General features: G+C 35.0%; 1 protein-coding gene across 8 annotated transcripts in view; it reads right to left on the bottom strand.

Annotated features, from left to right (window-relative positions):
- Positions 1–15,074, bottom strand: part of LOC123557705 (protein furry-like) — a 114,382-nt gene that overhangs the window by 80,757 nt on the left and 18,551 nt on the right. For all 8 annotated transcript variants that reach the window (XR_008371081.1, XM_053544067.1, XM_053544069.1 and 5 more), the window contains 12 exons: positions 13,742–13,898; positions 12,188–12,268; positions 11,346–11,650; positions 8,243–8,383; positions 6,980–7,047; positions 5,831–5,946; positions 5,101–5,262; positions 4,576–4,665; positions 3,892–4,148; positions 2,999–3,175; positions 2,103–2,246; positions 219–368 (listed from right to left, as the gene is read on the bottom strand). Coding sequence is in view for 7 of the 8 variants with exons in the window: in XM_053544067.1 (XP_053400042.1) it covers positions 219–368; positions 2,103–2,246; positions 2,999–3,175; positions 3,892–4,148; positions 4,576–4,665; positions 5,101–5,262; positions 5,831–5,946; positions 6,980–7,047; positions 8,243–8,383; positions 11,346–11,650; positions 12,188–12,268; positions 13,742–13,898 (1,848 nt within the window). In the remaining variant the exon portion in view is untranslated. The remainder of the gene's footprint in view (positions 1–218; positions 369–2,102; positions 2,247–2,998; positions 3,176–3,891; positions 4,149–4,575; positions 4,666–5,100; positions 5,263–5,830; positions 5,947–6,979; positions 7,048–8,242; positions 8,384–11,345; positions 11,651–12,187; positions 12,269–13,741; positions 13,899–15,074) is intronic.

Raw genomic sequence — 15,074 nt, 5'->3', positions numbered from 1 at the left:
TTTCTGTTCATAATACAAGACCATAAAAGTATTCAAACATTTTCACAATTAAACAACAGCTGCTTTAAGGTTTGGCTGATATGAGAATTCATTGACCTGGGAAAAGTCATATCGACCACAGGCTACTTCATTAGTCAATTTTCCTTTTTACTTGGTCCATAAATTCCTCATATCAACCTCACTTAATGGCAATAATTGTATAAAGTTTATCAACTCACCTTTGTGCAAATGTTTTATGCTCTGCCATCAGTTCAAATATGTGTGCCAGCTGAACACGGAACACATCACGCTTTCTTCGCCTCTTGATGTTCTCTGCCTTACGTTCTATAGCTTCTTTCAACAAGGGAACTAACTCTTCCATTAACTCCCTGAAGTTATATTTTACATAGTTCTATCCTATTTGTATACATGTATGTATAAATCTCTATGACAGCATGTTGGAGGGAACTGGATATGTAATTTATATAATCAAGGTCACTATGACTTTGACCTTGACCTAAGTAAGGGTCATCTATACATTCAATCAAGTATCACATCTGTGAGCCTACATGTTCTTCAACTATTGATCGTATGCAAAATGGCTTACTCAGAAACTGACAAACACAAGCAAATAATCCCCCAGGGGCAGGACATGAAGTTGATGAAAACTTAGTTCATGGCAAAGGAATGGCTGCAAAGCAGAAACAAGAGCACCGCCTTGCGGGTGCTGACGCTCATCTGATTTTTTTTGTGTAATAGAAATATTGTCCTACCCATGATTTTCTAAGTCTAAAAAGGGCCATCATTCTTGCAAAAAGCAGGACAGAGTTATGTTTCTTGATGTACAGTGTCAACTTATGATGGTGAAAAACTGTTGCAAGTTTTAAAGCAATAGCTTTGATAGTTTATGAGAAAAGTTGACTTAAACATAATACTCAACCAAGAAAATGATTTTCTAAGTCCAAAAGGGGCAATAATTATTGCAAAAAGCAGGATGGAGTTACGCTGCTTGCTGTACAGGGTCAGCTTATGATGGTGAACAAGTGTTGCAAGTTTCAAAGCAATAGCTTTGATAGTTTAAGAGAAAAAGTTGACCTAAACATAAAACTTAACCAAGAAATCTGTTATTTTCTAAGTCCAAGAGGGGCCATAAATTTAGCAAAAAGCAGGATGGAGTTATGTTTCTTGCTGTACAGGGTCAACTTAAGATGGTGAACAAGTGTTGCAAGTTTTAAAGCAATAGCTTTGATAGTTTAGGATAAAAGCTGACCTAAACATAAAACTTAACCAAGAAAACTGATTTTCTAAGTCCAAAAGGGGCAATAAATCTTGCAAAAAGCAAGATGGAGTTATGTTTCTTGATGTACAGGGTCTGCTTATGATGGTGAACAAGCATTCCAAGTTTCAAAGCAATAGCTTTGATAGTTTGGGAGAAAAGTTGACCTAAACATAAAACTTAACCAAGAAATCTGATATTTTCTAAGTACAAAAGGGGCCATAAATCTTGCAAAAAGCAAGATGGAGTTATGTTTCTTGCTATACAGGGTCAGCTTATGATGGTGAACAAGTATTCCAAGTTTCAAAGCAATAGCTTTGATAGTTTAGGAGAAAAGCTGACCTAAACATAAAACTTAACCAGGCAACGCCGACGCAGACGCCAACGCCGACAACCGCTCAAGTGATGACAATAACTCATCATTTTTTTTCAAAAAATCAGATGAGCTAAAAATGGTATAAACTGGAATAAGGAACCTCCACTTTGGTTTTTTTAACCTTTTACTTCAGGTGAAATGTGCACTTCAGAAATTCAGTACCATTTCAAATAATTTGAAAGCTTCAAATCAACATGGGCAATAGGGGTCATCTACTGATCATATTAAGTTTGACTTCTGAAGCCAAAGCATTCTATAGTTTTTGATCATTTTCATTCTGTAGGTCATTGTCACCTTGAACTTTGACCTACTGATCCAAAAAAGCAAGTGGGATCATATAGTAAGCACAAACAATCGTCCTATGTAGCAGTGTAGAGCCAAGGGTTCTCCAGCTGTTTCAGTCTCAAGGTAACTGAGACCTTGACCTTTAACTACTAACCACAAAAGCAAATCAAGTTTTGTAATACATACTTGAACACTACAGGATTTGTATATCCGAGACCATTTACGATGGTATCCCTCATGTCGGCGCTCTCACATCTGATCAGAGGAACCAGCTGTTTAAACATGCTGCAAACATTGGAGTTCTTGTCTGCCTTCTCTTCAGTTAATGTGCTAGAAATGAATAAACACAAAGTCTTAAATAGTTTCTTTAAGTCTCTTCGAGTTTCAAACATTAATAAAGTTATCTTTCTAAATCTATTTTTCCTTCTGTACTATGTAATCAACAGATTTATTTCCACATTATTTTATCTCTTTATTTCAAGTCTCCCTCTGCACTAATTTTGAAACATGTATATATATATATTATATCTTTTAAAAGAAAATAATGCAAACTTGCTGCACAGATGCACAGTCCGAGCATTCTAAATTTGAAATACATACACCAGACTCAAGAGAAAAATATTATTCATTCTACCAGTAATTATGTATGCCACAGCACACAATAAAATGACATAATTTCATGACACAGTAAAACTACATACATGCAAACAGTTGAACATACCTGTGTGACCACCTGCTTCATGCTGCAGCTTGCTTTAAGCAGCCAGTCAGCTGAATTCTAAAACTGACTTTTCTTTCTTACTAAAAGTTCTAATTTCAACTTGTCTCAAGTAACCACCAGCCTTAACTCTTAGCCTGCTGGCGGCAAATGATTCTGCCTTCGCAACCAGTGCAGACTAAGATCAGCCTGCAAATCCGTGTAGTCTGAGCATGATCTGCACTGTTCGCTATTCTGTCACTATCTCTTTGGTAAGCACCCCTTTTAACAGTTAATGGTACTGTCCAAATTGAAAGATGGACAAGTTCATTATAGAAATTTAGCAGCCAGACTGTGTCATTGCTGGTTGCTTGACTGAACATACCTTGGTTCAGGAAGGACAATCCTATTTACAATATCTGTGATAGGTGTATTCTGTGCCACACTACACGCCAAGATGACATAATTCTGCCACAGCTGCATATGATGATCTTTCTCTGTAGGTGCCTTCTTACTTCCTGACCGGATAAATGACGATGCCCGATTCTCGTTGATCATGTTACTGCAGACAGAAAACTGGATGTTAAAATAATGTAAGTTTTAAGATTTCTGTGTAAGTTCTTAAATTCTGGCATGCTGGTTTTAAGAATGTATGTTTACTAGACATTCACCTGGATTTAGATGTCTGTTTAAGGCAGTGGACCTGTTATGATGATAGGCAATTATGTATTGTCTGTATACAAGTTCAGCATTCACCAGTTTTTACAGAAACCTGAAAGTGAGCTGAGCTAAATCTATGTCGTAAGCATGCTGAATAGTTAACTGATATGTAATGATACGGAAACTGTAGTGTCAGTACCAGTCATATATCTTAATACTGTGCAGCGCAACAACATTTCCCATAAGGTAAAATTCTTAGTAAATTAACCTCTCCAGGGCAATAACCTCTGCACAACAAACAGATTTCTGTTTTCAAAATGGGGTCTGCTCAAGAGAGGTTGTGCTGTACTTTCAATTCCAAGCTACTTTAAAATCATTAATATTCATGCAGACTTTTTACCTTTTAAGAATGAGAGATGACCTCAAGTTACCGATCAAGGCATTACTTAACACACAAGTACTTTTTGTATTTGTTTTGTTGGGTTTTTCCTAATAATGACAGTGTTTAAGATCATATTGTGATTTTACAGTGATTTTAAAGGGAGCCGTTTCAGTGTTGATCTTTCTAATTTGTGTTTGAAAAAAATTCTTCTGGTTTTAAATAATGAAATATCTTACCCAGGGTCTAACAATGTATACAAAGCATTGAGTCTGGTATATACTATAGGCCAGGCATGAGCTATTGCAAGCTGACAACTGGTCATTGCAAAGTCCTTGGAGACAAACATGGCAATACACTGCATCCATGGATCAACCTTTGAGAAATTGGACTCAGACCGAGGCTCCTCCTTGTCATCATGGGAACTGCTCCAAACAGTGGCTGACCTCTCTAGTAACCACTGAAGGTCAACACTTGAACAGTTCAGGATAAACGTCTGAAAAGATAGTATTACATATAGGAGACTGAGCAGTTGTATTTTAGGCAACACCCTTATTTGCATTTTTAAGATTTTCATCATGCCTTAAGAAGTTGTTGCAGATTATGGCATACAATATCAATGGCTTTTATAAGTCCCTGAAATAGTCATGAACATTATAAAACCTATAGATGTATATCAATACACCACTGAAACTTACCCAGAGAAATGGAACATCCTTTCACAAAGAACTGCTGACAGATACTAGCAATACACAGACAAAATTTGCCACAATCATTTAATCAAGTCTACCTTTGGAAATTTCACATATTAGCACCTAGACAAGAATTGACTTGTGTATTTTTTCTTACGCATATATCAAACATAGAATTTCCAAGTACTTATGTATAAATTCACCTAAATCATCAATTCACATAAACCTTACCCTTTCAGATGGCACCAGAGATGGAAGTAATCTCTCTATTACAGCAGGACAGGCCTGATCCATGGCCTCCAACAGGCTTGTACACACAACCTGCATTATAGAATTACTGTGAAATCATTGAATTTCAAGGGCAAGAAAGTTGCGGGCATGAAACTTTATGATTTTTGCCAAAGCAGCTGTTTTGTGTGGATATAAATTCATGAATTTTGACATTGTAGCACAAAATGAACGGAAATTTTACTGCATCGCTGGGATTAAAAGTGACTCAATCGACTCAATCAAGAAAATTATCCCACATGAAAATTAATTCCACAGTAAATACTGCTTTGCTCACATGGCTCAGCAGACATGCAAAGTCACTTCTTGATAAAATAATTTGCTAAGCCGAGGGCGAGTAGTAAATAAATTCTGAAAGGCTGGATTGATTTTCTTGATACAACAAACAAAACAGTTTTAAAAACATCACTTCAATTTGTATTAACAAACAATTTATTTGTGAAAAAAAATGATAAAAGAATATATTACATGTTCTGAAGAGAGAGCAGGCACAGAGGAGAAAATCTGCTTCACTTCCTTCAGTAGATGAGCCGCAAGCTTTCTTGTGACAACTCGATGATTACACAACATCACAAGGGCGAGACCTTCAACTTCATGCAAGGCTAGCAAGCTCCCTGATATACCAACATACTAAAAAAAATAGGGGCATCAAGTTTACTTACAATGATCTGGTATTTACATAACAGGTAAATGTACAAAGAGTTTTCAAAATAACATGGATAAGACTTTTATTTGATTGTTTGGATTTAGTTTAATGCAACCACAAAATCCAGGAGAATTAGTGAATATTGATGATTTTGCATTATGTTTTTAACAAAATTGTATTTTGAGCTATCTCTTATGTTTTAAATACACTCCAAAATACACTCCAAAATCCAACATACTTTTCCAAGAGAAAATCACTACTTGAACAAGCTTTGATGTACTGTAAAACTACTTTATTACATGAAATTTTGTGGTTTTGGTCAAAACAGCTTTTTATGGGGAAATCCATCTTCATATTTCAGTGATCATAAAATTAAATTAGGAATTTGAAATTAGTTTTAATTTTAATGATTGACTCAACCACAAAATCTAGCCTCTCAAGAAAACTAATGATTTCACAGTATGCTTTTTTAAACCATTTGACAATTTGTCATAAATGATGAAAATCAAGCAAATAGAGCTAAAATGAAAGTGTGCTGTATAAACAACATACCTTCTGGATATTGTATTTGGATATAAGCTGCATCAACAGACGTAGGGCACTGTCCAGCTGCTGACTCTGCTGTATATTGGTGTCACTAATTTCCTTCTGTATAAACTGCACAAAACCTAAAAATAAAAAATCTCTACGACTGCTAAAATTTGAAGTGACCTTGTCCGTAATAGGCAGGTTTGATGCTGTTAGGCTTACTGCTAAAATTTCAAGTCAACTTGACTGTAGTGGTTAGGTTGGATGGTGTTGCTAAGCTATTTTTTAATACATTACGTAGATGAGGATTCAGTTTTCACTGGTGAATGCTATAAAAACATTTGGTAGAATTCAACATTTAAACAACTCCCAAAGATTAAAAGTAATCTTTCTTATTTCTTCTACAGAGTTTCTTAAATGTGTCTGACTGCCCTAGATATCCATGTAAATTTTTATTTGGCCTGCTAAAAAGTTCGTAATTTTGGTACAGACTGGCTCTTTCATAAACTCTGAAATTTTTACTTGAATCTTGATAAGTTTCTTGAATCTGTTTTGTGCTATAAAGCCTTTTCCTGCAACTAGCTTTATTTTTGACAAAATTCTTGTCCTGGTACAAATGAGGATAAGCTAATAAAGATATAACATCTGTACTGTATGACATTAACACAAAATATTTGGATTAGAGTAAAGCTCCTTTTTCAATCTAGACAAGCTGCAATGTTTAAAACAAACATACTACATTTCCTCACCTGTAAGACCAGGTTTTTCTCCTTAAAAATCAGACCTTTTAAGTTGTCTTGTCTAATAAATGAGTGAATGTAGTTGACCTTCTTTTTTTTTTTGTTGGATTTAACGTCGCAACGACACATGATAGGTCATACGGCGCCTTTCCAGCTTTAATGGCGGAGGAAGACCTCAGGTGCCCCTCCCTGCATTATTTCATCACGAGAGGGCACCTGGGTAGAACCACCGACCTTCCGTAAGCCAGCTGGATGGGTTCCTCACATGAAGAATTCAACACCCCGAGTGAGGCTCGTTGACCTCAAGTATTTATAAAAGGGTCTACAAAATGCCGATGATTTTAGAGTAATTTACGGGACGCGTCTTATAAAAGGACCGTCTTACAGAAAGAAAAATACAGTAGTTTTAAGGCTGTGAATTCATTATAGTTACCTCTGACCACATGTTCTTTCCACACGTCAGATTCCTGCATGAGATTCTGTAAGGCTTGAAATGCCAATCTGAAATAAAATATGAGTAATGAAAATATATGCAGATCACTTAAACCTCTTTGTATCCGAACATACGAAATACAGCAAACCAAAATCTTTAATCAATACAAACAGTAATGAAAACTTTGGTTAATTAAAATACTAATTTATATTATTGCATGTTGTCAAACTGCATCCTAAATGCTGATGCTTAGTTGTTTATTCTGAAGTTACAAGATATTATTCATTGACTACTGGAGACAGGGGTACTTTGCCTATGCTTGATTTAGAAATTTTATATTCAGCAACCTTATACGCGGTGCTAAGAGTTCAGGAAAAGTGACTGTGTTTGAGGTCGTAATGCAATTTAATACAGATGATGACCGGAATAAGCAAGTGACAATATTCACAACAAGAGGGTCATGATGACCCTGTATTGCTCACCTGAGTAATATGAGCCACATGTTTCAAATGGCAAACTGATGCTAAAATATTAAGAAGGTAGGTCAGTAGGTCACATTAATGGTAACTGAAAGTCAGTTTTAAGACTGGTGTGTAAAACTGTACATGTCATCCTTTCAAGGCTGTATCTTAAAAAACAAGGAAGTAGGTCAGTAGGTCAAGGTCACAGTCAAGTGATCCCTAATCACTTGGGATCATCAGGTAATTATTTTAAAACAGTCTAGGAAATATGATCTCATAATTTTTGAAGTATTTTTTCCTGTATAACTCCTAATTATAAAAAGTGACACTGAGGGCGGGGCCTCTTTTCACCCAAGAGGCATAATTTGGACAAACTTGTTAAGAGATCAACCAGGCAATGCTACATACCAAATACCAAAGGCCTAGGCCTTGAACTTTCAGACAAGAAGATCTTCAACTTTTTTTTCCTATGTAAGTTTATGATAAACTTGGTACCCCCAGGGCAGGGCCTCTTTTCACCCCAGGGACATTATTTGAACAATTATAAAATGTTGACCAACACACGACACATGATGCATGACACACGACGGACACTGAGCGGTCACAAAAGCTCACCATGAGCCTTTGGCTCAGGTGAGCTAAAAATTAGCAAAAATAAATCTATCACAAATTTTACCCAATCAACAGTAATTTTATGCACATGCACAAGATTTTTTCCAAACTGGTTGTCAGTAATTCCACTTAAAACTACTCTAACCGCACACAAAAGAGCAAATATGAAAGATGGACTAAGTGCACCTACCCTCTGAGTTCTTCATCAAAGTGTACAGTAAGTCTTGTCACCAATTCCACCAGCTCAGACTTGCTGAGACCGTCTGGGATCAACCTGGGTATGGCAGCTATACATGTACGAAACAGATCCATCTTGGGTTTCTTTTCCCCTCTAAAAGATAAAAAAAAATTTTTGTTCACTTGTATGTTAAATTTTAACTATTTCAAGATCCGGTTACACATATTCTAGCATATGTTTAATCACACTTCTTCCTCATTTTTTAAAACTCTCTCTGAATGTCTATATGTTTTTTACTACAGTGAATTATTATTCACCTAAGACATTGTAAAACAGCATGTTTATGCATTTTCAAACTAAAATTAACAGCAAAAATCACTGAAAATCACCTCGACTATGCAAGTACAGATCAACAAAATCTCACTGGCACTTATTTTTTTCCTTACTCTGAACTAAAATTAAAATCCTTTATAACAAAAATATACACCCGAGCCTGGTTTCTCAAACATTCATGAAAGTTCAAAATCCATGGCTATTTTGGTACACTTTGTTGATCTCACTACTGGACCAGGAAAATCTGCATACCTAATTACTGCTTAATTTTAGCTTCAAAATACAATCAGCGTCAAAATATAAAACTCTATTAAATTTATCATATTGAGTTCCGAACCAGGAAAGTATACTATGCTTTACATCATTTTTATCAAGGTATACCATTATCATTAAGGTAGTTCTGCACGTTTGATAAACCGGAAGTGATGGCGTAACGTCATTTATCCGGAAAACGTAGAATAAAGCCTGGATTCGGCGGACGGAAATGAAAAATATTTTATGAATAAATGGCAACCCGCGACTAAATTTATTACAATGGCAATGTTGCTTTCTTCCTAAAGTTAAAATATGATATTAAAACATCTGACACGTTAAACAATTCAAAATAATGTCTGAAAATTAGCTTGAAATGTGCTGTTAACTTTAATCATGGTCAAATATCTCAAAAATAAGCACACAGACCTATACATTTTATTTCACCAAGTTATAGATCATATGTTTATTTACGACTTTGAGAAGTTTCATTAAAATCTACATTGTAGAAAAATTTCTATTCGCGAAAATGTTATGAAATTTGCGATTTTCTTATAGACTCCCGTTATGAAAATTTGCGTGAGGTTTAAATTTTTCAAATGAGTCTAGCAAAAAATCAAGCACACGACCTTATCTTTTTTATTTACTGAATTTTCTTAGTATATTCTGAAGTTTTGAAAAATCAGAGTTTAATCAAATTCCACACTGTAGAAAAAATTTCGATCCAAACATGCAGAACTACCTTAAAGTGCATCAGCTCTAAAATACAATCCTTTTTTATCACATGTAATGTAAACCAGGAAAGCATTCTGTATTCAATTTCATTTTTCATTACTCTAGAACCAGGAACATGCTATATAAACAAACTTATTAAAATCTGCAAAACCCAAAATTTATCTCATTTCTTTATTTCTTTTGTTCTGCAAAGCAGGAAGTTTAGTACTGATAAAACTGACCTACAAAACATCAATGGTGTTTTAAATTTGCATTAAATACTTCAATAACACATTTTATTTATTCACATCATTTTTAAGTATTTAACCCTTACCCTGCTTAATTTCTATCATGAACTTGTCCATCATTCTATTTGGGCAATACCATTTATCATTCGAAGGGGTGTTCACTGAAAATTTACTGACCGAATAGCGAACAGAGCAGACAATGGTCAGACTGCACGGATGTGCAGGCTGATCTTGGTATGCACTGGTTGCAAAGGCAGAATCACTTGCAGCCAGCAGGTTAACCCATCTCCACTAAATTGACTGAAGGTGTAAACATCATACGTCCTCGACTATCAGTATTTAAGATGATATTGGCAAATCAAAATCTCACAGTGTGAAATTATTTAAATTCTAGGCAAAATTTTAGTTTTGGCCAAAATGGCTATTTCATGAGGATATAAACTGATCGATTTTGACTACTGAACATGAAATGAGAAGGAATTTTATTTGATCATTTGGATTTGATTAACCCTTAGCCTGCTGCCGGCAAGTGATTCTGCTTTTGCGACCAGTGCAGACCAAGATCATCGAGCAGTCTGATCATGGTCTGCACTGTTCGCCATTCAGTCAGTATATTTTTGGTAAGCACCCCTTTTAACAGTTAATGGTACTGTCTAAATTGAAAGATGGACAAGTTCATTATAGAAATTCATCAGGGTAAGGGTTAAAATCCACCAAAATTAGTCCACCACTAAATATTAACGAGTTCTTCGTACCCTATTTTTCACACACAACCACCTCTAACATTATCCCAATTTCAAACAGGTACATAATGCTTGAAATTTAGTTGCATGGTTCCACAGATACCAGGGCTATGATCATTCACAATAGGGTACGCGTGTGATAACTGATTCAAACCCTGTTTCTTAGTATTCAACAATATGATTAACTTTTTTTGTGGATTGTTTTAAATCTGCAGACTATGTCACTTTGCCTTACAGAGTACAAAAATTTCCTATTACATGGAACCATCTTATTTGGGACTTGGTGAAACCTATGACAGACAGTCATCTACATAATAGTACCGATATTACATATCCTTCAATAAAATCTTATACAAAACAGTATGCACTTGATTATTGAATAAATTTGTATCAGATTACACTGCAAGGACATGTGTCGAAGAGAAACATTTTCTGATGAGTGTACTCATTTGCCTCCTAGATGTTATTTATTGATTAAGTTGAACAGTAAAGCTGTAATTAATTGAATAAGCTTAGAGTAAATGCTACAATTAATTGACTATGGTGAAGAGTAAATGCTGCAATTAAATAAGTAAAGTGAAGAGTACATACTACAATTAGATAAATAAGGTACAAATCAATTGAATTAATGTGAAGAATAGATGCTGCAATTAATTGAATAAGTTGCTATTAATTGAATAAGGTGGAAATTAATTGAGTAAGGTCAAGCATAAATGCTCCCATTAATTGAATAAGTTGGAAATTAATTGAATAAGGTGAAGAATAAATGCTGCAATCAATTGAATAAGGTGAAGAATAAATTAATCATTTGTAAAGAAAACTTACGTAATTACTTCCTCTGGCTCCTTGTTAACATTTTCAGGTTTTGTAAGCAACAAAGGTCGACCAACATTCAAATCCAAAGTTCGTAACATCGAGTCAAATGTCTTCAGCAGATATGGAACATACTGGGACAACCCGATATGTTTCGCCATATCTTCTGTTAACATCTTGTTCAGGAAGGTTTTCTTGACACGTACAGTGGCTCCAGAAGGGTACACAGTATTGGATTGTGGCATTGGTGGGTCACCATCACACTGCTGCAGACTGTCTGCAACTACCAGGAAAGCTCTCAGGCCTATACTCATTCTCTGAAGAAAAAAATATTCTTACTAAGAGTTCATCAAGGAAAAATAATACTGAACATGGTAAAAAGTCTTTAAACAGTATATGGGTGATAGTGGTCTACTGGTTAAGGTGACAGCCCCTAAAATGAGATGTTACAAATTCAAAACCCACTACAAGCTCACAATTTCTCTATAAAACCAGTACATATTTTCCTGGCAGAGACTTGGTAGTGATTTAAAGACGTTTTCAGTTAAAGCACTCTTTCACAAGTGAAAGAAGTAAATCAACAGGACAGGGAGTTTTTTATAAACATTTTTCAAAATGAAGAATGCTAGACACATTTGATTCTGCCTTTGCAACCAATGTAGATCATTATCAGCCTTTGCTATTCAGTCAGTGTCTTTTAGGTTAGCACCCCTTTTAACGGTTAATGGTACTGTCCAAATTGAAAGATGGACTAGTTCATTATAGAAATTTAGCAGGGTAAGGGTTAAAAAACAGAATAACATGGCCTGGTTTAGACCACGTCTCAAACAAAAGCATTAAGGAGTACTGATTACCTCTGGAGTGAGAAAATTGGACTTCTTTCCAACACTCAACAAGTCAAATATAATCTCTTTCATGGCAAAATCTAAACGCTCCTGCAATGAAGGAAAGAGAAGAACATGTATGTAAAAAATCTTGCTGTTATCATTTTATCAAATCTGTAACAGTAGAAATGATTGTAACTTGCAAAATCAGTTAAAATAGCGTTTTCCTTCAAATTTATCTTGCTTATTATTTCGAGTACTTTTTGTAAATACATGCCTGCTAAATCTCAACAAGATTCATACTAAACAGCTGTTCCATTCAATTTCTAAATATAAAATTGTACTGTAAAATCATTAATATTCATTTGGGACTAATTTTCATGGATTTTGTGACTGAGTCTATCCACAAAATTTAACACCAACAAACAAGTTAATTCCAGTCCATTTTAAGTTAAAAAGCTGAAATCCACAAAATACATATCCCCGCGAAACCAAAACCACGAAATTTAGTGCCTAAGAAACTGAATGATTTACAGAGACACTACAGTATCTTCAACTGTATTAAATGTGTCAGTCCACTTTACCATCAGGTATCTTCCAAACAGTGAAAAATAAGAAACATTGGCAGATGAAACATATAATTTTGAACAACTCACAATCATAGAACTCATTGTCGAAGTTCTCCTTACTGAAAGAGTGAAATAGGTCTCACTGTTTGCCAGAAGATAGGGATGGCACAGCAAATTTAAACAGTCTTACCTCGAGAAAATCAGACAAACTTGCACCTACCGTAGCTATGAAACTCTGACAAACTTGCATCTACCGTCATTATGAAAATCTCTGACAAACTTGTATCTACCGTAGCTATGAAAATTTGATAAACTTACATCTACTGTCATTATGAAAACCTGACAAACTTGCATCTTCCATAGCTATGAAAATTTGATAAACTTGCATCTACTGTCACTATGAAAACCTGACAAACTTGCTTCTACTGCTGCCATGAAAATCTGATTACTTGCACATACTTTTACCAAAAAAAAAATCTGATAAACTTGCATCTACCACTGCTATGAAAATCTGATAAACTTGCTCATACTGTTGCTATGAAAATCTGATAAACTTGCATCTACTCTTGCTATTAAAATCTGAGAAACTTGCACTTACCAAAGCCAGGAAAATCTGATAAACTCACATTTACCAAAGCCAGGAAAATCTGATAAACTTGCACTTACCAAAGCCAGGAAAATCTGATAAACTCACACTTACTAAAGCCAGGAAAATCTGATAAACTTGCACTTACCAAAGCCAGGAAAATCTGATAAACTCACACTTACCAAAGCCAGGAAAATCTGAAAAATCTGATAAACTTGCACTTACCAAAGCCAGGAAAATCTGATAAACTCACACTTACCAAAGCCAAGAAAATCTGATAAACTTGCACTTACCAAAGCCAGGAAAATCTGATAAACTCACACTTACCAAAGCCAGGAAAATTTGATAAACTTACACCTACAGTCGCTATGGAAATCTGATAAACTTACACCTAAAGACACTATGAAAATCTGATTAACTTGCACTTACGGTAGCTATGAACTGTATAATTTTCACAAAGATGTTGAGTGGCATATCTTTAGGTGTGACCACTTTCTGGCCCTTGGGGAACAAGCTGCTGATGACACTCTGTAGTCTACTGGTCGTTACCTGGTTACTCTCACATTTTATCCTCACCATGTACACCCTATAGATCATACAAAATGGTACATTATGTATGGTTGTGCACTTTAATCCAGAATAACATGTCTAAGGTTTGCTAAGAACTTTTTTGAATAACGAAATAGAGTTTAAATAATTTTTTTTGCATTTCATTCATTTTAACCTATATTCTAAAATACTGTGAAATCATTGTTGTTCGTGCAGGACGAATTTTCGCATATTTCGCGCTACGACCCATGTGAAAATTTAAGGCCGCGCTATTATTTAACCATTTAGTATACAGTTATCCAAATTTATTTCCTGTCCAAAATATATGTATGTCATAAGACTCGTGTATTTCAATCTTTCTCAAAATTTATTTGTTTTTACCAAAATGGATTATGAAATCTGATTAAATTATTTATATTTAGGGATGGGAACGAATACTGAAATCAATATATTCGAATATTCGGTTAGTTTTAATGGAAGCTTTAAATTCTTATTAAGTGATTGGCATATACACAGCGTATTTATTTGTTTTAAGCGTGGATCATCGTAAATAAGGCCAAAAAAGGTTTGTTTCGGGTAACCCGATCCTACATAGCGAAACCCGCCGATCCTAGCGTTTTATTTCACGATTCTGTCAGTATAATCATGAACATATTTAACTAATTCAGTGTTTTAGCTACAAAATGATACAAAAAATCAAAACGATTATAATTTAGACCGTCGCAATTTTATCTAAAAATAGCAGGTCGTCCAATTTAAACACGTGACGCGCTGTTGTATTACTGCCTCCATTTTGAAAAATTTCAATCGGCGTGTAAAAATCGTCGTGTAAAATGCAAGTAAGGCAGACTTAAACCTCATTCAACATGAACTTGAGCATCAATCATACGTTTTTCTTGATTTTATTATTAACTACTTCAAAATTTAATTCGAATACGGCCGATTGCGGATGAAAACCGATTCTGCGGATGGTCTGAAACGTCGTACAAAATATTGTGAAAAGATCGACAATATCTGCAAGTTTGGTATTGTTTTCGAAAAAAAATAAATCTACAACTTGTTACATAAAACAGGCGCCAATGAAAATGAACTAAAGATAAAAAGATATCACATTTACGCCTAATACAAATTGTTAATCCATAGCGATGACCCCAGGTAATTATGCATTGCAATTTTCTTGTTAATTGGACATCTTTTGACATGCATTGACACA

Source organism: Mercenaria mercenaria, chromosome 5 (genome assembly GCF_021730395.1).
Source record: "Mercenaria mercenaria strain notata chromosome 5, MADL_Memer_1, whole genome shotgun sequence".
Lineage (NCBI taxonomy): Eukaryota > Metazoa > Mollusca > Bivalvia > Venerida > Veneridae > Mercenaria > Mercenaria mercenaria.
Note: the sequence above shows the minus strand (reverse complement) of the source record. Positions and strands in the feature narration are given on the sequence as shown.